Source organism: Lynx canadensis, chromosome D2 (assembly GCF_007474595.2).
Source record: "Lynx canadensis isolate LIC74 chromosome D2, mLynCan4.pri.v2, whole genome shotgun sequence".
Classification (NCBI taxonomy): Eukaryota; Metazoa; Chordata; class Mammalia; order Carnivora; family Felidae; genus Lynx; species Lynx canadensis.
The window spans coordinates 11,736,461-11,762,937 of NC_044313.2; the positions used below are offsets into that span (position 1 = coordinate 11,736,461).

General features: G+C 50.0%; 1 protein-coding gene across 2 annotated transcripts; it reads right to left on the reverse strand.

Moving 5' to 3' along the window:
• Positions 1 to 439: 439 nt before the first annotated feature.
• On the reverse strand, positions 440 to 24,599 carry BAG3 (BAG cochaperone 3). Of its 2 annotated transcripts, none has more exons than XM_030334677.1 (4): positions 24,027 to 24,599; positions 7,552 to 7,881; positions 5,805 to 6,209; positions 440 to 1,807 (listed from the first exon to the last, which is right to left on the reverse strand). In XM_030334677.1, exons 1-4 carry the CDS (start codon positions 24,210 to 24,212, stop codon positions 992 to 994), a joined length of 1,737 nt encoding a protein of 578 aa, XP_030190537.1. In that variant the 5' UTR covers positions 24,213 to 24,599; the 3' UTR covers positions 440 to 991. The 2 variants fall into 2 exon arrangements, with proteins under 2 accessions (XP_030190537.1, XP_030190536.1); XM_030334676.1 differs by having other exon boundaries at positions 440 to 1,810; positions 24,027 to 24,598.
• Between the last annotated feature and the right edge of the window lie 1,878 nt (positions 24,600 to 26,477).

Consider the following 26,477-nt stretch of genomic DNA (forward strand, 5'->3'; position numbering starts at 1 on the left):
GACCCCAAGGCTCTCACAGAACACATTCCCCACCCCCCCAGTGACCTGGACTCCACAGAACACTTTGGTTAGCCTCCGGCAACACCAGGGACTGATTTTCTCCTTCGCTTTTGAATCAGCCCAGCCCTTCCCTGAGGCCTGAGGGTGGCCCGGGTGAGCAGAGATGCTGCCCGAGTGATCCCTGGGCTGGACCAATCCTGAGAGGTGTGGCCGGTCCAGTCCCATCACCTGGGTGCACAGCCCGGAGTCTTCCCAGGAAACAGCTGCCATCTAAGGATGCAAAAGTGATGGACCCTCATTCTCACGACGTGGGCCAGGATCCATGTTGTGGATCCCAGAGCCGGCTAGTAAATGTGTCTGTCGCTGACTGTCACTGAAGCCAGGGAGACACAATCTTGATGCTGACACTCCTCAGCACTTCAGAAATCACCAAAAAACATTGTGAGTTTGATTATTACTTTATTTTACTTTTCTTAAATGTTGCATTAAAGTCATCCAGCATACAGATATTCCTGGGCTCCTTGCACATTTTATTCTATCTGAGGTTAGGTATTTTAGCTAGGAGATGAAGATCATCCCAACAAAAGAGCAACAATTCTGAAAAATGGGTTTCGTGTTTGTGTGATGGGAAATCAACAGCCCATCCACCAGCCAAACGCCTCCCTCGGTCCAGAGCTGCGCAAAGACGGAGTGCAAGCGTGGCTCACACGTGGTGCCTGCGCACAGATGGGGCCCCGCCACCAAGCAATGGGGTGAAAGTTCTGAAACGAGCAACTGCTGCATTTGTACAGAGTAAGAATACAGAAGAGCATCATTTTCCTTTTAGCCCTTTAATTAGTGTGTGTGGCCTCCACCCAAGTTACTGCATACCAAGCGCCTATGAAAAGTAAAAACAAACGGATTCAAAGTCCCTGAAATGCATGCAACTTAAAATTCCCTAAAGCACACCGCTAGCACCCAGTCCCTGGGTCTGATCTGTGTCCAGTGGAGACTACGGTGCCGCCGCGTTACCAGCTGTGTCCGTCGTGCTGCCGGGGTTTGCCGTCGCTGCTTCTTTGGCTTCTGGCGGCTGCTGGGTTTCAGTTTTGGGATCTTCTCCGTTTCCCGCACTTTTCTTACTCTTGTCTGTGGCCGTGGCACCCATCTCCATGATTTCCTGCAGTGGCCGATCGGATTCAAGGGAGCTAGGCTGGAGTTCATAAACCTGGACTTGACCTGGGACATCTATCGCTTTCTGTTCAAGTTTTTCCAGGATGGTCTGAACCTTCCTGACACCATCTCTCCTGGCCTGACGGACATCAGCTCGTCCTTCAGGGTCTACTGAATCCAGGGCCAGTAGCTCTTTGGTCAAATACTCTTCGATCATTAGGTACTTTTTGTCCGTCTTCTTGCCTTCAAAGTTGTCCACGGCCTGCTCCAGCCCTTGCACGTTCTGCAGGATGGCTTCCACTTTCAGCACGCCTGGATGTTTTGGGGGCGCCTCAGCTTCTCCTGACTTGGGAGGTGCAGCCTCTGCAGGGGCGGGGCTGGGGGCTGCCCTCTCTTCTGCAGCCACATTCTTGGGGGACGAGGGGACAGCAGAAGGGGCGGGGCTGGGAGGATGGGGAACCGGAGCAGCAGGAACCTTTACTTCCACCCTCTCAGAGGCGGGTGGGGGCTTCTGGGAAACAGGTTGGGAATCTGCCTCCTTGCGGATCACCTGAATCGGGACGTGTCCAGGAAGGAGATCTGGTCCAACTGGGCCTGGCTTGCTTTCGGGTTTGTTTTCAGGTTGGGGAACAGGTGAAGATTCTCGATGAGTCATGGGCTGCTGAGAGGAGGCAAGGACACAGAGATATTTTTAATAACTGGCTGAGAGTCACAGGCAGTTGTTTGTAGTGAGTACAGACCATAAAGAAAACTGGGGAATGGCTTTAACGTATAAAAGAGATTTTCAAAGTCGACCAAATACTGTCACAAAATAAAAACATATTGATCCTGTAACGTGACCAAACCGTTTGTTTCCATTCATCACCCATCCCCTTGGACTGTGTGGGTCTGTCACCATTCACTGAATTTTTCTGTAGACGGTATTCTTAGGGCAACGAAAAGAACACCAATGTATTCAAAATGAAAATATCAAAAAACTCGCTGACTGCTGAGCTAGTTTAGCCCAAAGCAAAGTCCTGGGTGACTCAGAATCTCGGTGGCACAGCCATGGAGGAATGATTGCCACATGTGCCCTTCCTTACACTGTGTGGACAGTTCTGTTCAGGGTGTGACAGTCTCATCTCCCGTTTCAGAAGAGTTGTAATCTTTTTTTTTTTTTAATGTATATTTATTATTTTGAAAGAGAGACAGAGCATGAGCAGGGGAGAAGCAGAGAGAGAGGAAGACATAGAATCTGAAGAAGGTTCCAGGCTCTGGGCTGTCAGCACAGAGCCCAATGCGGGGCTTGAACTCACGGACCGCGAGATCATGACCTGAGCCGAAGTCGGACACTCAACCGACTGAGCCACCCATGCTTCCCTAATCTTTTTTTTTTTTTTTAAAGCTATGACAGCCTAGCAGTTTCTGCCCAGACTGATCTATTTTTTGAGAATAAGCAAGGTGCCTAAAATAGTTAACTCTGAGGATTTTGCCGCGCACATTTATGCCCAGAGCCAACACTCAGCTGCGCATCTCTGCACGGACTCCTGGCCGCCCGTACTTTTTAATGGGACCACAAGCGGTATTTTTTAAAAAGCGCTATGCTTCAACCAAGTATCTTAGCTTTCCTAGCATCTAGGTGAATACCTCACCCCGCTTCTTTATTACGCGTATGTCGCTGACACACAGTGTTACACTGTTTCTGGTGTACCGCACAGTGATTCGACACTTCCACACATTACAGGTGCTCACCACAGTAAGCGCACTCCCCAGCTGTCACCACATGTCGCCACAATATTCCCTACGCTGTACTTTTCATCTCTGTAGCTTATCTTATAACTGGAAGTTTATACCTCTTAATGGCCTTCACCTATTTTGCCCATCCCCCCATCCACCTCCCCTCTGACAACCATCAGACTGTGCTCTGCATTTAAGAGCCCGTTTGGCTTTTTGCTTGTGCTTTTGTTTTATTTTTTAGATTCCACACAGTAGTGAAATCGTATGATATTTCCCTTTCTCCATTTGACTTATTTCACTTAGCATAATACCCTCTAAGTTTATCCATGTTGTTACAAATGGCAAGATTCCATTCCTTTTCACGGCTGAGTAATAGTCCAGTGTGTGTGTGTGTGTGTGTGTGTGTGTGTGTGTGTATGTGCGCGCGCGCGTGTGTGCGCGTGCATGCCACATTTTCTTCATAATGGACACTTGGGCTGCTTCCATATCTTGGCTATCATAAATAATGTTTCAATACACATAGAGTTGTATACTGTTTTGAATTAGTTTTTTTGCCAAAACCCTTTAAAAATCTCACATACCCTAGGGTGTCTGGGTGGCTCAGTCGGTTAAGTGTCTGACTCTTGATTTCAGCTCAGGTCATGATCTCACGGTTCGTGGGTTTGAACCCCATGTCAGACTCTGCACTGACAGTGCAGAGCCTGCTTGAGATTCTCCCTCTCTCTCTCTCTCTCCCTCTCTCTCTGCCCCATCCCCCACTGGCTCTCTCTCTCAAAATAAATAAACTTAAAAAAAAAAAAAACCTGACACCCTAATTCCATGAACTGGGAAATAAGAGATACTAATACTAAAATACTAAATTCCACTATAATGTTCAGTTAGGTCAGATCTTTGCACATGTTCAAAAAGAAATCTGAACAAGCACTAAAAAGGAGGGCACCATAAACAAGGTTATGGGAAGCAGAAACAGGATTAAATATTATTTCACCGACTATGGGAAATATATGGGAAAGACATGAGGGGAAGCTTTTCTAGCACTGCAGATGGGCACTTCTTTCCTGGGATTCCTGAGCCCAAGGAAGGACCTGGTGGCTACTTAGCCATCTGAATGCCAGCAACATCCTTTTCCATCAGATTCTTTTGTCAATGCACATGACCTCAAATCTGGCCCTTACCATTCAGGAACCAGCCACACACCCCTCTTTGGGCTTAAAAGGGCTGGGTATGAAAAACGACTCTTATTATTTTTTCAAATTTATTTGAGAGAACGAGAGAGCAGGGGAGGGGTAAAGAGAAGAAGAAACAGAATCCCAAGCAGGCTCCACACTGTCAGCGCAGAGCCCGACACGGGGCTCAAATTCACGAACTGTGAGATCATGACCTGAGCTGAGATCAAGAGTCAGACGCTTACCTGACTGAGCCACCCAGGCGCCCTGAGAAAAATGACTTTAGAAACTCCTAAGAGGGACTGCTCTATGGCGTGTCCTCTTTGAAAATGTCAAGGTCATGAAAGCAAAGGAAGTCCGAAGAACTGTTCCAGATTGAAGCAGACTGAAGAGAAATGATACCTAAATGCAGCGCTCGTGATCCTAGATTAGATCCTGGAGCAGGAGAAACTGCTCTCAAGGAGATTTGAAAGTGGACTGTGTATCAGGTAACAACGTAAGGAGGTTAAATGTCCCGATTCTGGTAACTGTACTGTGGTTATGAATGAAAAGGTCTTTCTTAGGGCAATATTTGCTGAATTATTCATGGGTAAAAGAGCATGATATCTACAATTAAATCTCCAACAAAGAAACCACATGGACAATACATACAGAGAGAAGAAATGGCAAAGCAAATACAGCAAGATGTTAACAGTGAATATGGATGAAGGGTAGACTGGGTTTCTTTGTATGATTCTTGTAACTCCTCTGTAAGGCTGAAATTCTTTCCTATACAAAGAAGCTAAAAAAAGAACCACACGACGGTGCTGTCACCATTTATAGTAAGACACCCCGCATTTGTCTACAAGGGGCTTTCCCTCTAAAAACTGTGGCAGAAAACGAACTCGGCTGCTCAAGGTGGGGTCCCAGGGCTGCTCAAGGCTCTGCTAAGCTCCAAGCTTATTGACACCAGCGACCCCCTCCTCCAGGACGTGCCCACGAGTTGCCCCTGAAGAATTAGCTGGTCTGTGCCTGCAACTTCACCAGACTGGAATGTTTCCCAGCCAGCCAGCCGGCTCATCATCAGTCAGGCAACTCGGTCCTTTGCCACCAGGGAGAGAGGTGGAAGACGTGTCCTTGTCATCAAGCTCCAAGCTGAGCTAAACAGGTAAGATGAGCACTTCCGAAATGCACAGAGTGCTCACGGGCCGAGCTGTAAGGGACTGTGATGAGGTGCCATGAGAAAGAGGAGTAGGCTTCATGGAAGAGGCAACACTGGCTTGTCCCCTGCAGGATGGGGAAAACCTGGATCGCGATGGCATCGCAGGGGGCTGGTTCAGCATGAGCAAAGGCACAGAGGCGACAAGAATGGAAAGAGTGGAGAAGGGGTACCCGTGAGGAGGAGACAAGCCGTCTGGAGCACTGGAGACGAGGCTGCGGCTAGGATGCGGAAGGGTTATGAAGCACCTTAACAAAGCGTGGTGGGCACTGAAACACTGAGACAGCGTGTGTGGGTGACACTCTACTTGCTATCCAGCCATTTCACGGTGGCTGAAGTTCTGCCCCAAAGGCAGCCGCACTGAAAAATGAGCAAAAGCTACAGACAGTACTGAGAGTTCCCAGCACTTGTCCTGCACTTCTGCTGGTGATCAGCCATTTCCAGGATCTCCCTTTCCCCCAGTAATACGTGTGTGAACTGGTCACAACCAGTGGAGGAACCAGGGCCCCTGCAAAGAGCTCCTCAGCCCCTGGAGAGGGGCTGCCATAGTCAGTCTGCTGACACCAACTCCATACCTGAGGCCTGTCGACCACGGTGTGTACACGGTGAGGCGAAGGGGAGTGCACCGGTGTGCCGCTTCTGGCCGGGGAGCCCTCCCGGCTGGATGCACCCCGGACGGGAGACCGAAACGGGGACGCTGCCGGCATGGGTCGCGGCTCCCAGTCATCCCCCGGGGCCCTGTGGTACATGGGCTGGTAGGTCTGGTATTCACCCTGCTGAGCTGGGTAGTGGGTCTTCTGGGCTTGGTGGAAGGAAGGCTGGGCTGCCGGCCGGGTGACATTCTGCTCGTGTATCACGGGGATGGGGATGTAGCCCCGGGGGAGCTGGTGGCTGCCCAGGCCGCTCCTGCTGGAGGAGGAGGGCAGGCTGGCCGAGGAGGACGAGGACGAGCAGTCCGAAGCAGCTGGAGACTGAGATCGCTACGAGACACAAAGGGTAGAGGCATGGCTCCATGAGTGACCCTCTACCCAGGTGCTCTAACCTCGTCTCCATCACGTGCCTCCTCAGGGTAACACATTTAACAGGACCTTCCACCTGTAAACCTTCCATCGCCAAACTGTGGTGCTACGACTCAGGGCTCTAGAGTCTGGAGTGTTCCAATTCTTACCAGCTCCATCGCCTTCTGAGCCCCATCTACAGTATGGAGCAGATGCCCCTTCCCTCCCCGAGGTGACTAGAAGATTCGGTAAGACCGTCTGTGGATATGCTTTGGCATCTGGGCTGCACGCAGTGGTGCTCAACCTGCTGGTTCTGACTGCTGCCGTACCTGTGGTCACTGCAGGCCATGTCTTTCCTTAACCCTTTCTCTGCTCATCTACAGAGAACGAGCTAAGCACCGGAAGCAGCACATCCCACGTGGCCAGCCCCTGGACCACCTAGAAAGTCAGGTGCGTATTTCCTCAGCTGGCTCCAAAGGGTCCTGTCAGCTCAAATTTGGTAAGATTTCTCTGATGCGTCACTTTGATTTTGACAACAAAAATATTACATACATAGGTACTACTCTGAAAAGGGAAAAGAGTAGGGCTGAGGGAGGCAATGCCAACTCTGGGCACAGACACGGAGCGGAGGATTTGTGCTCAAAAACAGGGCCAGTGGATACAGCCGGATAATCTGCAGACAGGAAACCTAGAATGGCTTACTTACTGCTCAGGAATCTTACTGGGGTCCACTGGCCCTCAAATCCCTGGCTAAGAACTAGATTAAGAACCCTTTAGAGTTTAGTGCACTGAAGCACTGGCCTCAGGCTTAAAAATAAAACCCTATCATCAAGCAGCTGACTTCCGGACTCTTTATTTTCGGTTTCCTTTGAAACCATGGGACACGGTGAGGGCAGGCATGGCACCTCGTTTTCCCATCAACAGAGCTGCACGCAGTTAATACTCACCCCTAAGTAGGGAAGTGAGTGAAAGAACACATTGCTATCCCTGTGGTGCTGACGCAGAAAGCCCAGTAGGAGGAAGAAGCACCGGACTAGGAGCCAGAAGGCCAGGCTTCCGGTCCCAGAAATGCCACACTTGTACCTTTATGCATTTGGACCAGACTGTTTACCCTTGTGAAGCCCAATTCCTTAACCCCAAAGATAAGCCGTGACCCCTGCCCACTTGAAACAACACAGCTGTGAAATGCGGGGGGGACACCGTGTGGCCGTAGTGCTGTCTTTGCTGGGTGACCTCTGCCGCTGCAGGCCAGGCCCGGATGCCCTGCACTTTAGCCCCAGGGTCCGGGGCCTGCCCCCAAAACACAACAGCCCGCTCTCCTTACCTCAGGTCTGTGGGAGCCTGGGGGCTGGGTCGCCGCAGCTGCTGCCACCGCCTGTCCACACTGTTTATCTGGCTGGGTGGCTTCCACCACACCCCGCAGAGGTGACTGGGACCTCTGAGGAGCCTCTGTGGCCGCCTCGGTTCGGAATCGCTGTGTGCCGGGCTGGGAACAGACAAAGGAAGGGCGCGGCTGCCGGCTGTCCACACCCTCGTGGTGGACAGGAATGGCAATGTAGCCTGGTCGGAGCTGGGGGTACACAGCGTGGCCTTCCCTCGCGGGCAGCAGCTTGGAGCCCTCCTGGGAAGGGCCGTTGGCAGAAGACGGTGTTTCCTAAAACACAAAGAAGGAGAAACAGACTGGTTAGGAACTGGGAAGAAAGCACCCCAAAGTGGCAAAAGCGTGGTGCTAAGGGTCCCCATCTCCCAGAGTGATTCTGGGCCCCCCAGCAGCAGCCAAGACGGCTGAGCACAGACAGCTCACAGGCACCCGTTTCTATCACACATCCCGTCCCCTACACGGCTGCTTATGGCCAGCAGTTTAAGAATTAGGGGCCTCAAGAGAAAGCAGTTGGGCCAAGGTATCCGTTGAGCACCAAGAGGTCCCAATTTCCCAAACTGGTCAGACAGGTTCCTTTTATGGGTGACAAGCGGCAGCAGTTACGTAGGAGAACCACTGACTGTCCCCCAAATCAGAGACCCAGATCAGAAGGTGCGAGGATGACTCAAGTCCAACTCACTACACCACAGCCGGCTTCTCTGCTTCCTCAAAGGTCCTAGCGTTTCCTAACACGGACTTGTGCTGGACCCAAACACAGGACACAGTCGGCACACCTCTGCAGAGAAGCGGCTGTGGGACGAGGCTGCCTACTCGGGGACGTTTTCAGAACAAGCTGCAAGAAAGGGAGATGATGAGGAGTGCGGGGGCAGCACAGGGGGAGAATGAAAGCCGACGATTAATTATGCTGGTCTGAGGAGGCCAACAAAGCCTGCTCTGCTCCGGCGGAGGAGTGGCCGGGGTCCCTCTCATGTTCTCGCATGAAGCTGTCCCTTCAGCGGCCTGGCTATTTTGGGACCCTTTGAGAAGGCCAAGTTCCAGATGTACCACAGAGGAAGATCTGGTTTCAAACAACAAGGCCGGTCAGTCACTCACGGGGCAATGTCCTTTCTCACCAAACACAGGCTGGGCAACCAGAGTCAGGGACCCCCAGGATTTCCAGTCTGGACCATCTCCTGGAACACGAGAAGGGCCTTTACAGAGAAGGCAGCTACAGAACTGCACCCCTGACGCACATCTGGGTAGGTTGACTATTAAGGAGGAGAGCTCCCCTTCCTTAAGAAGGCCGAGCTGCAAACAGAGGCAAAGACAGAGGGTCCAGGAGTTTGCAGGGTAGAATTCTCACTGCTGCAAAACCAGTCACAAGGAAGGAAAGCTGAGGGCTGATTTGCATTCTGAGTGATAGACCACTGTGATTTTTGCCTTGTGTTTGTGTTCCTGCACAAGAGTCAGTGGTGGTGGACCCTGAAACTTCGCTCTTTCAGGCCCATCAACTGCTTCCTTCCTGCTGAGCCCCTGCCCCGGGGAGGGCCTCCTGCACACAGAAGAGACAAGGGTGTCGCTGTGTCCTTGGGGACGCCAGCAGACAGGCGCTCTCAGATTAGAATACCCACGTGCTCAGGGTGGCGACATTACTTCAGCCTGTTTAGCTCTCAGGTCACCCAAGAGCAGGGAGTGGGTCCAGGCCTCACATTCAAAACCTGATCCCTGCCTGAGACAAGGCACCAAGAGACGCCGTGGAAACCCAGTGCTACTCAGTGCTGACTCGTAACGCGCCATCTAAGCATCTTATCCCCTCGCTGGGACACCCCTCCTTCCAGCCTGAAGCCGGGGCCTGGACAAGTCCTGGGCATTTTCTGTGCTGGCTGCCTGGGGGCCTCACTGTTCCCTCCCAGCCATGCACACAAGCCTCAGCTGCCTGCACAATCCTCGAGCAGGGCAGTTAGGAAGCCCTCATCCACCGACCATCTCCCAGTGACCCTCTCGCTACCCGGGCGCTGGGTACTATGGGGGTCACCAAACTGGCAAGGCTCCATTCCTGCCGACTAGGGGCTTTCGAGACAGTTTACGGCACAAAACAAACAGGAAGCAAAACTACAGGGAAAGCCTGGGAGGCTCTGGGAAGGGGGTGGGGGAAACGCATGGGCTTTTCTAGCTAGGATGGGGCTGTCTTAGCTAGGATGCCAGTTCGGTCTGACCTCTGTTAGTAACAGTTCTGTGATCTGGGGGAATTCTCTTAGCCTGTGAGCTTTGATGCCCGTACCTAGAAAACGGGGCTAGCGACACCCATCTATCTGGCAGGACTGCTGTGAGGTTTTGGGAGGGCACATCCAAGGGGGATGCCCAGGAGGCAGCAACACATGCAAGTTCCCTCCCCAAACAGGCACACGGTCATGCTGCACAGACCCCAAAGTGTCAAAGGAATCAAAACTGAAGAGCAAAGTTAACTGATAGAAGATTCAGAGTAGTGACTGCCCCGTAGGAAACGGGAGTAACTGGGAGGGTCTTGAACCTTTCCATGAGGATGGAAATGTTCTTTTTCTGCATGCTGGTAAACAGGTATATGCCTATGTACAGATCTATCGAAATACACACTTCCCTGAACCTCCCCCTGCCCTACTGCCCATCCCCTGTCACACTCCACCCGCACTATCCGGCTTCAACAGGTGAGGGCCGCCAACCCCACCGCCCCCACAGAGCCGGCTGTTAGCTGTGCCTCCAACTCAGCCCCTTCCAGGACCTGGAAACCTAAGATAGGCCTGGTTGAGGCTTGGCGCCTCCTGGGGGAAGCCCCTGGATCCAGACGGCACTGCAGCCGCCTGCCAAGAGCTGTGCATTTTATGCATCTCGCTGAATATCTTCCGTACAACTAAAAGAGAAAAGGGAAGACAGAGGAAGGAGGGAAGGGAGGAAGAGTATTTCTGCCTGCCCAGAGGAGGTGACAGCAGAGACTACCTCCTGGAGCCAATATTCCTTCCACCTGGGTCTGGGAAGAAGTGCCATGTTTGGTCGGTAAAGGAAAGCTGTGGTCACTGTAGGCAGGATGCGGCGTTCGAGCAGCAGAGGGGAAGGGGACAGCGCATGAAGGTGAGTGCTGAGCTGAAGAAGGTAAGGCTGGAGGCCCAGAGGCCTGACCATCCCGAGAGCTGCTGACGAGAGATGCCTCGGCAAGACGGGAGGAGCCAGAAGGAAAAACCAGGACACCGCAGGAAATGAGGGGAAGAGTCAGGGACGAGAGCAAGGAAGTGTGGGCAAAGCAGAGCTGAGGGCATGGAAATGAAGGGTGACCCAGAAGGGCGAGTAGGAGAGTGCGGGGAAAGGCTGGCAAGACAGTAGGAGCGAGGGGAAAGGGGCCGCTACCAAGACTCCTGTTCTGAGCCTGGGGCTGCCTGGCAGGTGTCGGTGCCTGCTGGCTTGAGCAGGGAGGCTGCGACAGGAAGGGTGGCCTGGGGACCCTGAGGTTCTGCACTCTGGGTTCTGTCTGAGTTGGCCCATCTATGCCATTCAGTAACAAACCACATGTCTCTTCATGAGCCTCACATCTAAAAGACTGCTTCCCCATGGCACCCGGGTGGCTCAGCTGGTTAAGGCTCCAACTCTTGATTCCGGCTCAGGTTACGATCCGTGATCTCACGGTTCGTGGGATCAAGCCCCACATCGGGCTCTCTGCTGTCAGTGCAGAGCCTACTTTGGGTCCTCTCTTCCTCTCTCTCTGCCCCTCCTCTGCTCATTCTCCCTCTCAAAAATAAACAAACATTCTAAAAATAAATAAATAAAGGAACGTTCCCCTTCCACTTTGATTGGGGTATTGTTTAGGAAAACACTAGGTTTAGGTAAGCAGAAAAACCATACCAGCTTTACAGAATAGAAAACTAAACGCTTCTACATGAATGCATAATTTAAACCAGAAATGAGGCTCCCGCCTAGAGTAAGGTCCACACCAGGAATACTGAGCCCAACCCATCTTCTCACATGTCTACTCTATCATTAGAGTCTTGTCAGTAGCAGATGCTTCAGTTTTTACTAACTAAAAAAGCACCACATAAAAGAATTAAATTGCCCTTCCTGTACTTCTATGGTGTTTTTCACCGAGTGTAAAAAAAAAAAAAAAAGATAAAACTTAAAAAATTTTTCAAGTTTACTTATTTTGAGAGAGAAAGAAAGCATGAGGCAGAGAGACAGAGGAAGAGAGAGAATCCCAAGCAAGCTCTGCACTGTCAGCGCGGAACCCGATGCAGGGTTTGAACCCACAAACCGTGAGATCATGACCTGAGCTGAAGTTGGATGCTTAACCTGATGAGCCACTCAGGCGCCTCAAAATATAAAAATTTAAAATGACAAAAGTAAAAGAAACAAATGTATAACAGTTATGATTCTCGTAGAATATTAGAACATGCCTCCTTAGTCTCCTAAGAAGTCTTTTCACAGTTCAAGCACGTCCAGAAAAAGTCTATTGGTTATGCCAGCATCCTCGACATAGCACTTGCTACTTGCCCCCCTTCTGACCTCAGTGGGGACCAGGGATCGCCCCTGCCTTGGGGTTAGTCTTCCGGGGAGGGAGGGGTGAGCTGTGATCATGTGACCAGGCAGGCCACTAGAGGTCCTGCCCTCAAAGGTCCTGTGTGTGTAGCTTCTTAAGGAGTAAGGACCAGTGTAGCTCTGCTCACCATCTATATCTTGGGCAAAGACATCAGGAATCCCTATATACAAGATCCAATTAGGAACCGCACTGCATTCATTTATAAAATGAATTGGTTAATTTTTCTCCCTTGCTTTGCACTGCAGGAAAATCTTGAGGCATATCTCAGGGCACTAAACAACTCCAGGAGATGGCCAGGATAAAAAGCAGGAAAAATTACCCCAGATGAGTCAAAATTTGCCCTATTAAGTACAAGGTATTATTATCAGAGAAGCCTGGGATCAGATTCTGAGCTTGGGTGAGCCCTTGGACTTCCACAAGTCTTGTTTGCTTAAGAGCACGTCTAAACTTTGCTGGTTTTTAATAACAATGTACGCTAAGGGGGCAGCTAAGAGATGTGGAAAGAGACTGCACTTGGTTCTAATCCTGGATCTGCCCCTAAATATATTTGTTATGCAAGCAGCCCACATCCCCTCTCTGGACCTTAGTTTTCTCAGCTATTAAAATTGAAGGGGAGACCCAGATGCTCTGTAAAGCAGTGGTTCTCAGACTCTAGGGGGCATCAGGAGCACCCAGAAAATGCACAAAAATGCAGACCCCAAGCCCAACTCCAAGAAGTCTGATTCAGTAGGTGTGTGGTGAAGCTAACCAGGACTGCATTGAGAAACACCGATCTAAGTGAAGTTCCTTTCAGCCCTGACATTCTCCATGGCTCTTACTGCAAGGTCCCCTCTACCTCTAAACGTCTACATAAAGCTCAAAAACAAAGAGAAGTTGGTGTCACAGAAATCTAAAAATGACCACTCTTAACTATGTTCACTTAAATCATAACAAGGGCACCTGGGTGGCTCAGTCGGTGAAGCATCTGACTTCAGCTCAGGTCATGATCTCACATGACCTGTGGGTTCGAGCCCTGCATCGGGCTCTGTGCTGACAGCTTAGAGCCTGGAGCCTGCTTCGGATTCTGTGTCTCCCTCTCTCTCTGTCCCTCCCCTGCTCGGACTCTCGCTCTCTCTCAAGAAATGAATAAACATAAATCATAACAGAAGTCACTGGGATTCAAAGTGCCCTAATGTTTCACGTCCTAAATGAAGAGGAGGCTGCTGACCCCCCAACCCCCAAGAAGGACGTCTTGTGCCTTAAAAGCAGGGCAAGAACAACATCCTTGCGTACCTACAAGGCATATGCCAACCACTGTGCTGGGGCATTGCACTTTCATGGCCTCAGCTGCTTTGGGGACAGCAGGGGAGCAGGGTTTGCCTTGCCCCATCCACAGTCAGTTCCCTGTACACTGAGTGGCCTCTGATCCCTGAAAACCCCTAAACTCAACTCCACGGCACAGCCCTCTTCAAAGTGTTATTGGTACCTACAAGTTACAGCTCCCATCAGCACGTCTGAATGAAGGGGAAGAGTAACAAAGGTAACTCTTAGGGCTGCCCCACAGCACTTCCGCCTAGACAGGCCTGGAGTCTTAAGTAGGACACAGATCCATTAACTGGGTTTTTAGGCCAGAAGAGCCTTCACAACGGTCAGGGTTTGAATTTTACTAATGATACTTCAAAACTTCTAAAACAAAGATAAAAAAAGATGGAGGAAAACAGGAATCCTGACCTCCCCATATATGCAGGACCTGGATCAAAACTGAGTAGCTTGGCTCACTTCTAGCAGCCAGGAAACGGAGCAGAAGAAAAAACCTCCTTCTAGAGCACATAGCTGAGCTTCAACATTCTTCCAAAACTTTCTGTTTGGTATTTCAGGTCATAGAAATTATCACTGCCAATTTAATATATCCCACAACCAACTCAAAATTCCTCCAGTTCCCACTGGATTGTGATAAAGGGTCTCTCCCTCCGCCTAAACCCCGTTTGGGGCACATAATGGATAGCGGGTAAATTGTGAACAGTAAGCAAAATCCACCTCCATAGAAATCCCCATACAACACTCCTGGTAAGACAAGAGTCTGTGCTGACCACGAATTCTAGATGCAACTCAGCCACAGGTGACTGCAGGCTTTATCTGATTGCCTGTTATCAAAGCACATATTATTTTCTCCTGGGATCGCTGAGCTGGGTGTCCCTATGTGTCCCCACTGGGGAAAACTTTCTATAGGGATGAAACTTAACACCTCCTCTCTTTGTAGCTGTGTCCAAACAAGCAGGAGTGAACCGGCATGAGCCCTGGGCTCCAAGCTGCCACCCTGAACTCCAATCCCACCCTGCTGCTCACCAGCTATGTGCCCTCAGACAGGATTCCTTGCTACCAAGACTCAGTTTCTCAGGCAGTAAAAGTCCCCACATCTCCCAGGGATTTTTGCAAGACAGAAGTAAAACAAGGCACAAGAAAGTCTTTGTAAGCTAAGTGCTCCAAGCCCTACACAATCACGTTCCTTCATTCCACAAATAGTTATCGGTAGATGCAGCTTTTCTGAGAAACAGTTGGTTGGGCCCATAGTTTACAAAGCCTAAAACCTCAGTGGTCTCACCAGTTAGGAATAAACCTGCTAAGAGTTAGAAGCTCCTTTATCTGAGCGTCTTAAGAACACTAATTAGCAAGGGTGCCATTTTCTCTGCTGGGAACTGTATCTATGTTTTCCAACCTGGAAGCAATCACAGCCCAACACTCTAGGGGCCTGAGCCCTAACCACCACCCCCCTGTGCCCCCCCCACCCCCAAAAAGCTCTAGTCAAGTGACTCAGAGGGGGCCTGCCCTGAGGACAAATCCACACCCGACTTACACTGATTGGGGCTCCTTGCACTTCCGCCCAAGACCTAGTGAGAAAACCAGGCCAGGCTGGGACAGGAGGACCTGGCCGGGAGCAGAATTCATCTGCTGGTATCACACCGACAGTCTCAGTGTGTCCCCCACCAGGGCAGGGGCCAGGCACCATGGGCCACAGCTGGCCAGTTTGGCGTCAGCCTCCAGCTTTCCCGTTTCCCCCACCCCCTGGAGCCCTCCTCAAGGATTCCACGTGGCAGATGTGGCCCAAGGTCACAGGGGCAGTTACCAAGCCAGGAACCCCAGTCACTGAATGCCCAGCTCCTGAAGTTCACAGCTTCAGGGAATGAAAAGCACTAGCTAGTTCCTCTTCCAAAAAAAAGGGGGTAGGGAACACCTGCTCTAATCAATCTGCAATCACGAATCACAGATGGAAAAGTACCTGAAATTTCCACAGCAGGAAGCAAACTGTCCGAATTAGATAAAGATACTCCCTCGTGGTCCATTTCCATGCGTTTCTCAAGGACTTGTCTCATGCTGTGGTGGAACACGGATCAATCACTTGGCTCTACCGTCTGCTAGACACCAACTATGCAAGTATTTGTTGGTATCAGGGTGCAGGGCTTCACTAGACCTGCATGTTGTACAAAACACAGTCCCCTACCCCAGCCTCCAATTCACCAAAGCAGCTAGGGCAAGGGCCCCTTTAACCAAGGGTAGCTGGTTCAATGATTCCTTGAGGGGAATTCCTGGGGACTCTCCTCCCCGCCCTGAACAGCTGCTCAAAGCATTCCTCCAACAGTCACACTCCCCCCCAAGAGGGTGGTGGCAATTAGAAAACTGCCCTCTCTCCTTCCACCTGCAATGCCATTTCCACCCCATAGAGCTGGGTCCAGAACAGCTGTGCAAATGGAAATGGCCGGATCCTCTTTAACGTGGCTCAGTTTCCCCACAACACTTGACCGGGCACCTAGTTCCTGCCTGGCAACTGTCTTGGGGCCTGTGCAGAGATGCAGAGGGAGACACTCCCCTTAAGGAGTCGAGATTCAGAGTTAAGACGCCACCCCATGCAGCAGAGTGCAGGAAACACAATTCCTCCTGGCCTGTCTCGGCTGAGGAATCAGGGATGAATCAGGGGTGAAGCTGGTTGGGGCTGTGGTTTGTAGGTTTGGGTGAGGCCCCAGAAGGCCCCGTGGCCTTCATTTGACTCCCCTGACGTGTACCTGAGTTATGAGGGGCATGGGAACCCTGGGGAGGGTACTGAGGGCATCCAGACACTGGTCAAAAGAGAGTTGGCTGAGGTGGTACAAGGGGGATAAGAGGCCTTTGCTTCTGAGAAACAAGACTGGAGCCCCACCTGGGAGCCAACAGACCCATGTCTGGCCACATCTGTCTGCCATGTGGTGAGTCCTCTCCCACTTCTTAGTGGAGGCTGTGACTATTTCCACGGGTTATACACACATGTCCAGTCAGGCCCTGACTCATCACTCTCCATGCACTATCCCCCTAATCGTCACAATCCTGCTGGACAGGGAATGCTGTGTTCCCATTTTACGGAAGGGCAGACTGAGGCTCGGAGAGAGTGAGTGTCTATCTGAGATCACTACAACCCAGGTGTGTCTGACATCAAGACCAGAGATGTATTAACCCTTTCACTATTCCTGCCACACCGTGCACTCTGATAATAACTGTGGCTGTCTTCAAACCCTTCATCTTCCCAGGGTAAAACGCAGCAGGGGAGAAAGCATTTCGTTTTGCCCAGTCGAGCCGGGCTGGGGCTCAAGACCTGGAACATTCAGTTCAAGTGTGCTCTGGGCCAGGGAGCCAGTGCTTGGTGCTGAGTCACTGCCTGGCCAAGGCACGGCAGGCGAGAGGGAGGGCACTCCGCTCAGTTCTGAGTCACCACGGCCCTGTGCATCCAGCATGGGGCCTCAGGAGGGAGAAAACCCAGCTCCATCTGGGCAGGAGAGCTGGTCCCACTCTGACACTCAGGGTCCGTGGGACTAATTTGGAAGTGTCAAAAAGTGATGCAGCTGCCTTGTCTTCTGCACACACATATTCTTCCCTAGCCTCCCGATGTTTGGATTAAAAAAAAAAAAAAAAAAAGGTTTTTTTAAAATGTTCATTATTTTGAGAGAGAAAGAGAGAGCGAGAATGTGTGCGGGAGGGGCTGAGTAAGGAGACAGAGAATCCGAAGCAGACTGCACACTGTCAGCGCAGAGCCCGACATGGGGCTCAAACCCACCAACCGTGAGATCGTGACCTGAGCCAAAGTCAGACGCTCAACTGACTGAGACACCCAGACGCTCCTGGATTTTTTAAATTATTTATTCATCCATTCAGTGTCCAAGACGAATCTTTAAGATAACTGACAAAAAATCGGAGCACCTGGGCGGCTCAGTTGGTTAAGTGTGTAACTTCAGCTCAGATATCATGGTCTTGAGATTTGTGAGTACAAGCCCCGAGTCAGGCTCTGTGCTGATGGCTCAGAGCCTGGAGCCTGCTTCAAATTCTGTGTCTCCCTCTCTCTCTCTGCCCCTCCCCTGCTCGCACGCTGTCTCTCTCTCAAAAATAAATATTTAACAATAAAATAAAAAATTAAATTAAATTAAATAACCAAAAGTCTACAATTCTACCCTAAGGAACACTGAGGAAGTTATTTCAAGATAGGAAATGGTTGTTCTCCAACAGGATGCGAGGGAATTTTCAGTGGCAAGTCTCACCTTAGTCACTGGGGACACAGCTCTGTGCTAGGAGTTCTTGGGCAGCCACACTGTTTACAGGCTCTTGACGTAGGCAGTGAGCAATCTGAAATTCTGGGCTTTTCTGAATTGACAGTGAATAAGAAGCTTCACTGTGCAGTAGCTGGTCTTATTGCCAGCCACAAGGAGAAAAAAAAAGAGAGAGAGAGAGATTCCTTTGACAGTGCTGAGGCTGCTCTCTGTGCAGCTGGGCATCAGCAGTGTCTGGCTGCTGTGAGCTCCCAGCCTCTCCAGCAGGTCTGTTCCAAGATGCTGTGTTGCTGGTAGGGACAAAAAAGAGCTTCTCCAGACTCAATAAGGATGAAGTCAGGGAATCAATACTTAAGTCCTTTGTGGAGAAAAGCCCATTTAGAAATACAGTAAAAAGGAACTGGCTCCCGGGGGACATTTGGGAGCCCAGGACAACACTGCAGTACTTTGGAACGAACAGATAGAGCTTTCGGCAACTTACATTCACTCTGGGCTTAAGACTGTACTTCAGTAAGGGTGGCTTTTCTTTTACCAGCCTGTCCACTCCGGAACCCAGCCCGTGTTTTACCCTTCCCCACACAGAATCATTTACTGAGACTGTAGATCCTGCCAGGCACTGAGAAACAGAAAGATGACAGACACAGCCTGGCCCTGGAACTCTCGGCCCACAGGGACATGACCCTAAGGCAAAGCAGAAAAGTGCCGCCTTTTGGAAGAAAGATTTGAATCAAAGTGACGTGGAGTCCAGGGCAGGGAGAGCCTGCTTCCAACTGGAGACATCTACACGTAAGAAACTCTGCACAGAGAAAGCTACGGAAGGAGACAGAACTGTCCTCCATATGGCATTGAACACTGTGACTTTCAGAGAACAGGCACTCTGTCAATTTCGGACGGAACGAATGAATGAAGAACTTGGGCCCATCTCCTAAGTCAGATCCAGACTCAAGACACAAGTGGTTTCTAATCAACGGGGGCTGTGCCTGGTGAGCTCTGAGTATAAAGGAGTTCTGAGAAGCAGCCAGGCTCAGAGGGGGCAAGGTGAGGGTAAACCTCTGGCCACAACAGTCTTTCCGCTTTATCACAGCTGACAGGCCTCAGAAGCACCTAGTAGTTTCTATCTTAGAGACCTGTTTTGAGGATTTAAAGAAATAAGGTTTGTAATGCCCCTAACCAGTGTTTGACATGTTAATATAAACGCGTGTGTGCATATACACATACTTACACAAACATGTTGGCAGACAAAAAAATACTAGATTCATTCTATCCTAAAGAAATTCTCCCTAATGAAGCTGTCACAAGCTGCCTGGCTTCTAAGGCCCCCAAAGAAATCTACACAGAAATAAGTGATGACTTAGTAACATCACATATCTCACGCAGTCACACAATGCCAAGCAAGCAGTGGGAATCAATGTCCACATTTGCAAAGGATGGGATTTAGTGCTTAGCTTCAAAAGTCAAGCCGTGAGTCTGAGATCAGAGGCACAAGAGGAGACCCAGTGAAGACTTGATGAGCCAGAAATGGGGAGCAGGGAGGGGCTCAAGAATTCCATAATCAGGTTGCTAGAGGTTTCTTCAGCGTTCATCAGCATTAATGGGTCCTCAGAGGTTCCTAATAAGCAAGGCCTTTGTCTTTTGCTCCCAGTTTTCCTACGTAAGGTGTCTTAAATATTTAAGAGCAGCATTACAACAGCAAAAATGCAAAGGAGGAAGAGTAGGTTTGGGTTATGCACGGTTTCCTACCTTTGATGATAAGCATCAGACCATTTATAAATGCCAATAGGAAGTAATAGATATGTAGAGTGCCTTATATAAGGCAACTGTGTGTCATTCCAGAAATGGGGACAGGAGGACAGTGCTAACCAAGCCTCACCGGTGGTATGGAGCTTTCTGACTCACAACCGGCCCCAACAGCATCAAACAGCTAAGCCTTCCTCGGCCCTGGCTAATGTCAAATGCCGCCACAGTTCCTGTGTACCGGCTTTCCCCTCGTAAAGGGCAAAGCTACGCTGCAAAACGGGGGACGAATTATGTTCAGTTCTTGCCAAACACAGCCTGTTCTCTGGAGGGTAAAATGGAGGTTCTGGATGAGCTGGGCATTAAGGCATGTGGCCCACGTTCTTCATCCTCCCCCCCAACAAATCCCTGCTCATCAGTCGCAAAGGAATTTGCTCCTCCATCACTGCAACTTGCTGGAAAATACAAAGGGGAGAAGGACCACTCATTTCCTGATTGTGCTCTGATTCTGCTAAGAGGCCCACGAGCTTCTAATCGATCTGCAAAGAGCAAAATGATCTCATCTGTAAGAAAATTCAGGAGGCTCTGCTAAACATGAAGCAGAATAAGTGGGTCTCTCCACTTCAATCACAACTACAAACATTTCCAATTTCCTCTGAGAGGATGTTTCTACATCTCTCTTCCAGGGCCTGAATGTAATCTGTCAGATTATTCTGGTGAGCTTCTGCTGGGAGGGCCAAACAGGAAGGAAATGCTCTGGCTCACATCTTTCTGGGGTACAGGAGGGTCTTGGGACTGCCCTGGATCTGACTCAGGGCACTGCCATCCCCATGTTCATACTCATGCAAGTCGGCACCAGGGAGTTTCACCAAGAAGGAAAATGGGGCCTCAGGCAAAGGCTATGCAGGTTAGATGTTAGACAGGCACAGCTTGAGGGATTCCAGGGCTCATATGCAGGAAAGGGTACAGTAAATCACAGCTCCCCTCCCCCTACAAAATGGGATCACCATCCACCAGGGGCTCCCAAATGCCAGTGTGGCAAAATCAAAAGGATCAGGGAAACCTTTCAGACATACAGATTTCTGGGCAATGTGGACTAAACATGGGGGGCGGGGGCAGGCGACAGATAGAGGGATGAGGCCGCTGGTAATCTGTGCTCTTAAAAGGCTTCCCAGGAGACTGCCGGCCTCGGGATTCTGTGCTGGTGACCTCTAAGGTCTACAGAGCTAGAAAGCTCTGCTCACTGAGGGAGAAGGGTCTCCCCCCTTGTCCCAGGAAGGTTTCTGACAGAGCAGCACAGCACAGTACTCCAAAGCATCTGGTCTCTGTTTAATCAGGGGAGAGCAGGCGAGGGGCGGCTGTGCACCTTCAGACTCCAGAGTGAGCACCAACCTCTCTGCCAGGGAAGGGGCCTGGACCAGAATGAACTTGCCAGAAGATTAGTGGCAAGCCCGTGAGTGCAGAAAATTGACATCCAGGAAGACTGCAGGTGGGGAGGTCCGGGTGCATGGAGTGGAGTCAGGTAAAGCCCTATGTCTTAGCCTGTAGCTGCCCTGCCTCTTCGATGAAGGGCAAGACGCTTGCTCTCACTTGCCTCCTCTGTAAAACTAGGGACAAACAGTCACTCTCACTACTTCAGAGCAATGTGGGAGGATCAACTCTAAAATGACAGAGTACAAGACTCAATGAAACAGAGTTGTAGTAGTCACTTCCTTTCCATGAAAGCCACTCCTTTCCCAGCAAGGTTAGACCGTAAACACCCAGAAGCTGCCGTCCCCAAAAAAGGGCTTCTTCTTTATCGACTGATGGCATCTCCTCCTGAAAATAAGGATGCTTGAAACGTCCTCTTAGCTCATCTCCCCCCAAAACGCCCTTTGTTTTACACCAGGACCCTTTTTACTACGAAGTAAGAAGCCAATTTCTAATATGAAACAGTACTGAAGATTTTCCGTTGTATTTAGTCTGGAGAAAAAGTGTCATTCGTGTAAGAGAATCTGAATTAATCACCCAGATGTTCTGTGTATTATCAAAGCACAGGTATGAGAACAATGAAGGTCAAGGAGCTAAGAAACTGAATGTCAGTTTTCTCAAGTTTTGTGCCATGCGGACAAATCTCGAGTAGTTAATTTGGTAAAGAGAACTCATTTCTTGAGTTATCATATCCAGTCATCACCATCCAAGTAATCACAGCACAGAGGTCAGCCACCCAGTACGTATGTGGTGGCCTAGAGGACACAAAGACAATGAAGTAGTCCAGCCTGCATGCTTCACAGTTTCATAAAAATTCAAGACACTTCTACCTTCTTCTGAACAGATACCCTGCCTCTTATCAGGACTTTCTGGTGTAGTTCTCTTTGCTATTGGTACTAAGTGACCTTTGGAGACACACTTTAATTGTCTGGGTTTCTTTGTCAGTAAAACAAAGAGACTGAGCTAAGAGATCTTCATAAGGCCTTTCGACTTTAAAATTCTGACTTAATTTTCAAATCCCCTTTTCCAGGGTCAGACTTCTGATTTAGTAGCCGTATTTTCTATTTGTTAAGAATGATAGGGGCGCCTGGGTGGCTCAGTCGGTTAAGCGTCTGACTCTTGGTTTCGGCTCAAGTCATGATCTCGTGGTTTCATGGGTTCGCCTGGGATTCTCTGTCTTCCTCTCTCTCTGAGAGTCTCAGAGACTCTGTCTCTGTCTCTCTTATTTATTTATAAATAAGTAAACTTAAGAAAAAAAAAAGAATTCTAGTAATTCCGGGGTGCCTAGCAGGTTCAGTCGGTAGAGCATGTGACTCTTGATCTCAAGGTTGTGTGTTTGAACCCTATGTTGGGTATAGATTACTTAAAAATAAAATCTTTAAAAAAAAAGAAAGAAAGAAAGTTACTTAACCTGTTTTTTCCCCTTTAAAAAGAGTTTATGAAACCACAGCCTAACCAACTCACCGGATGGGTACACAAAGATCTCAACTTGCTGGGTGAGTCTCATGCTAAAAACAAAGTGTTGGCATTCTGGGTTTACACTGCACTTAACAGTGGCTATGTTCAAACTTGACCTTCACTTACAACAAAGGGCATGGCAGATTCTGACAGTCCCCGTCTCTATAGGAAGGAGGCCTCAAACTGATAGTTTTACACCACACCAAAGATCAACATCCATGTAGACTGCAGTGACAGGGCTGGTTTGAAATGTGCTTTAGTTTCACCCAATAATGGGCTGAGCAGGCATACAAAAAAGTACATATGATTATACCCATCCCAGCTAATTACATACTCTTGTACTAATTTTCCAGATATAAATATACAATTCAACTCTTATAAATGGAAGTTGCTGAATGTCCCTACGTCTCACTGTTGGGCACCAGATTTTTATCAATGTTTGTCATTTAGAAATGAAAGTGGATGATACAAATATTTCTTCTAAAATAATTATAAAGCATTTTTAATTTTGTGAATTTTTAAATCTTCAAAACAACTGACCAGCTCTTTATGGCTTTTTAAAATTTTGCCCAGACAGTATATCATTACCCTTTCTTTAAGTGTATTTCTTTTTGCCAAGGCTTTTATTTTGAAAAAGCACAAATCTGCGGAAAATTGGAAGAGTAACACACTTAGTTGTATTTTTTTAAGTTAACAGATTGATCCCAACTTTCTATTTCCAAATTTTCATGCTCCTAAGGACTAAAGAGTTTATATTTCTGCATATATGTAAATAAGGTATGCTGCATTCACGAAAGTATTTCTGTATTTGTTGTGTATCTACTGGAAACAAATCCTAAGTATTTTAATACCATAACAAGGAAGGGAATGTATGCCATTAAAAAAAACAAAAACAAAAACCATTCTCTCTCACGCCAGCGTGAGGCAATGTCCTAAGGCAATGGTCAACCATGGGACAGTCTCACATCTTTAGTTCAGAAATTGCCTGGGAGAAGAACGCCTTGTTTTTCAACAAATCATACTAAAATATATTATTGAAAATCGTTTCAAAGAAGAAAACAATTTTAATTTCAGATATAAAAACGGGGGAGTATATTTACATCAGTTCCCTGAGTCACTCTGTGCCTGAGCCAGTTAAGATGCCCCTCGAGCAAGTTGAGGAATTTTAGGAGACAAAACACCTGCGAGACCACCCCCAAGCTGGCGAGTGGGCCCCCTCGCCGGCGTCCGCCGCAGCGCGGACCGCAGGGAAACCGGGACCTCCGCCCCGGCGGGCGGCGGCAGAGGCGGCGGCGGGGCCTGGCCCGGGCCTCCAGAGGTGACCAGGCCGGCCGCCCCTCCGGAGCCCGGGCCCGCTCCAGCCACCCGGTCCTCGGTCCCTCGGATCCGGCCGGTGGACGGCACCTGGCGCCACTGCGCGGGTCGCACTTCCCGGGAACCAGACGCAGCGGAGGGGGGAAACATTTCCTTCCCTCCGGGGCCTCCCTCTCGCCCCGACGCCGGCCAAGGGCGGGCCGGAGCGGGGGCTCGTCGGGGCACAGCAGGCCGAGCCCGGGCGCGGGCGTCCACCGGCAGGTGCGCTCCGGGACCCCGCAACCCGGCCGGGTGCAGCGGTCCCCGCCGCTCGCCGTCGAGGGGGGGCGCCGGCTGGGGCGCCGAGCAGGCCGGCTCACCTTGGGGCCCTCGGGGGGCACGCGCGGGTCGTTCCACGTCGTGGTGCGGCTGTTGTGGTCCACGAAGAAGGGCCAGCCGGTCTGTGGGTCGATCTTGATTTCCCAGCCGGGGGGCAGGGGGTCGCGGTCGCCGGCGCCGCTGCCGGACGCCATCTGCACCATGGGCGAGTGGGTGGCAGCGCTCATGTTGGGTTGGGGTCGGCCCGAAGGGGCGGCCGCCGGGGTGTCGGGTCGCGGGGTGCCTGGTCGTGGGGTGCCGGGCCTCCAGGCGCGGAGTCGCTCGCTGACTGCGGCCGGCTCGAGAGCGGTGCGCGCCGCCGACGTGTCCGGGAAGCCGGCGCCGGGCACCTTTATGAATTAAAGGAGGGGGTGACGTGGCCCGAGAGGGGTGGAAGTGTCTGGAAATAGCCTCCTCGCTGCCAACGGGGAAGGAGATAAAGGGAGGTAGCAACTGGCCGGCTAGAAACTTCTGGTCCCATCCAGAGAAGTTGGCGGCGAGCGGGTTGGATGCGGAGCTCCGCCCTGAGTCATCGGCTATAATCGGGGCGGGGCGGGGCGTGGGCGGGGCCTCTGCCGGCCGCCCCTCCCCCACTCCTTCCTCCTCCTCCCCTTCCTCTCCCTCCTCCGTCCCCTCCTCCTCCCTTCCACCCTGGCCCTGCCGCCCGCGCGGGTGTCCCCGGGCAGAGACTGGCCGGCGGGGCAGGCAGCCTCAGGGGCGTCGTCGGTGTGCGCTGGGCTGGTTTCGGTTTTCAGACTCTCTCTCTCAGCCTGGAGCCGAGTGGGTGTTCCCTGGACTGGGACTCGCCTTGCTGGGTGCCTGCTGCCGCTCCTTCCTATAAAAACAAAGTCATCGTGAGCCTTTAAAGTTGTTTTAAACTAGAGTCTCGCCCACCCCCTGCTTTGCTCCCTTATATGCTGATACTCGGGGACACTGGCGTCTCACTTACGTTTTAATCACTTTTTTTCCAAGGGCTTAAGGAGCTCTGGAATGTAGATCTGACACCATAACAAAGCCTGGGAGAAAATAGAAGTGCAAACAGAAACTCACCTGGCTTCTTTTGAAGCCTAAAGAAAGATTGCATCAACTGTGGTTTTATGCTCCCAAACCTTGCATCTCAAATGTACAAACTATTATTGCAATGAACAACGTTAAAGAAAAATCACATTGTTTTGGGCGTGGATCTTTTTTGTGGTAGAGTTTGGTTCTTGCTATCTTCAATCTTCACCTTTCATTTGGGAGGTAGGGACCAAATCCAATCATGAAAAATTGTTTGGTTGCTTCAGTGTTGGCGGCTTTTGTGAACTAAACCGAGCGATTTCGTGGGAGGGAATGTGCTCCCAGAGGGAGACTTTGGGGAAGGTTCCGTTCAGATTCTTTTTTTTTTTTTTTTTAATTTTTTAAATGTTTATTTAGTTTTGAGAGAGAGAGACAGCACACTCACGCAAGCGGGGGAGGGGCAGAGAGAGAGAGAGAGAGAGAGAGAGAGAGAGACAGAGTCCAAAGCAGACTTCAGGCTCTCTGAGCTGTCAGCACAGAGCTGGTCACAGGGCTCAAACCCACAAACCGTGGCACTATGACCTGAGTGGAAGTCTGACACTCAACCAACTGAGCCATCTAGGCGACCCCGTTTCAGATTCTTAGGCAGACTCATCCCCCTCCCCAGAAATATTTGGAGAAGTTGCTCTCATTAAAAAGAAAACCACAGGCACAAAATGACATTGTTTGGGCCAAGTCACCAAACCAGGGTTTAATACCTAACCTAATTTCAGTTTCAACGTTCCCCCAGAAATATAAGCCTAAACCTGTCAATCAGGAATTTTCTGATAAGCACAATGAAGCAATCTGTCACTTGGGGCTTCTCTGTCCCTCAAAGATGAAGTCATCTGAATCATAAGACCCCCCCCTGCCTTTCCTCCTATGGGAAGATGATCATGTCTGAAATAGTCTTTTTTTTTTTTTTTTGGCTTCTTTCTTGCCCCACCCTCCTTCTTATAAAAACTTTCCATTTTGTACAACTCCTCAAAGCATCTCTATATTTGCTAGATGGGATGTTGCCTGATTCATGAATCTTTTAATAAAGTCAATCAGCTCTTCAAATTTACTTGGTTGAGTTTTGTTTTTTATCACTTTGGGCTAATATGGGGCCTAATTTTTCTTTTTCTTTTCTTTTCTTTTCTTTTTTTTTCGGGCCTAATTTTTCAACTCGAATTCAGAGAAGATCCTGGAATCTCTCTCCCTGCCTCAAATTACTCCTTTTGGGACAAAGTCAAGAGAGGCCTCCTGATCATTTCCAATGGAATGATTCCCACTTGCATGGGTCTGGTTGGCAGCTTTGAAATCCAAAACCCAGTTTTGTGAAAACTCCGAAGTGAGTAAGGCCCAGGGACTGACTCAAGTCACCAAACACATAAGAGATGAATGTATAAACCCAAATGCCAGTGCATCAGTTT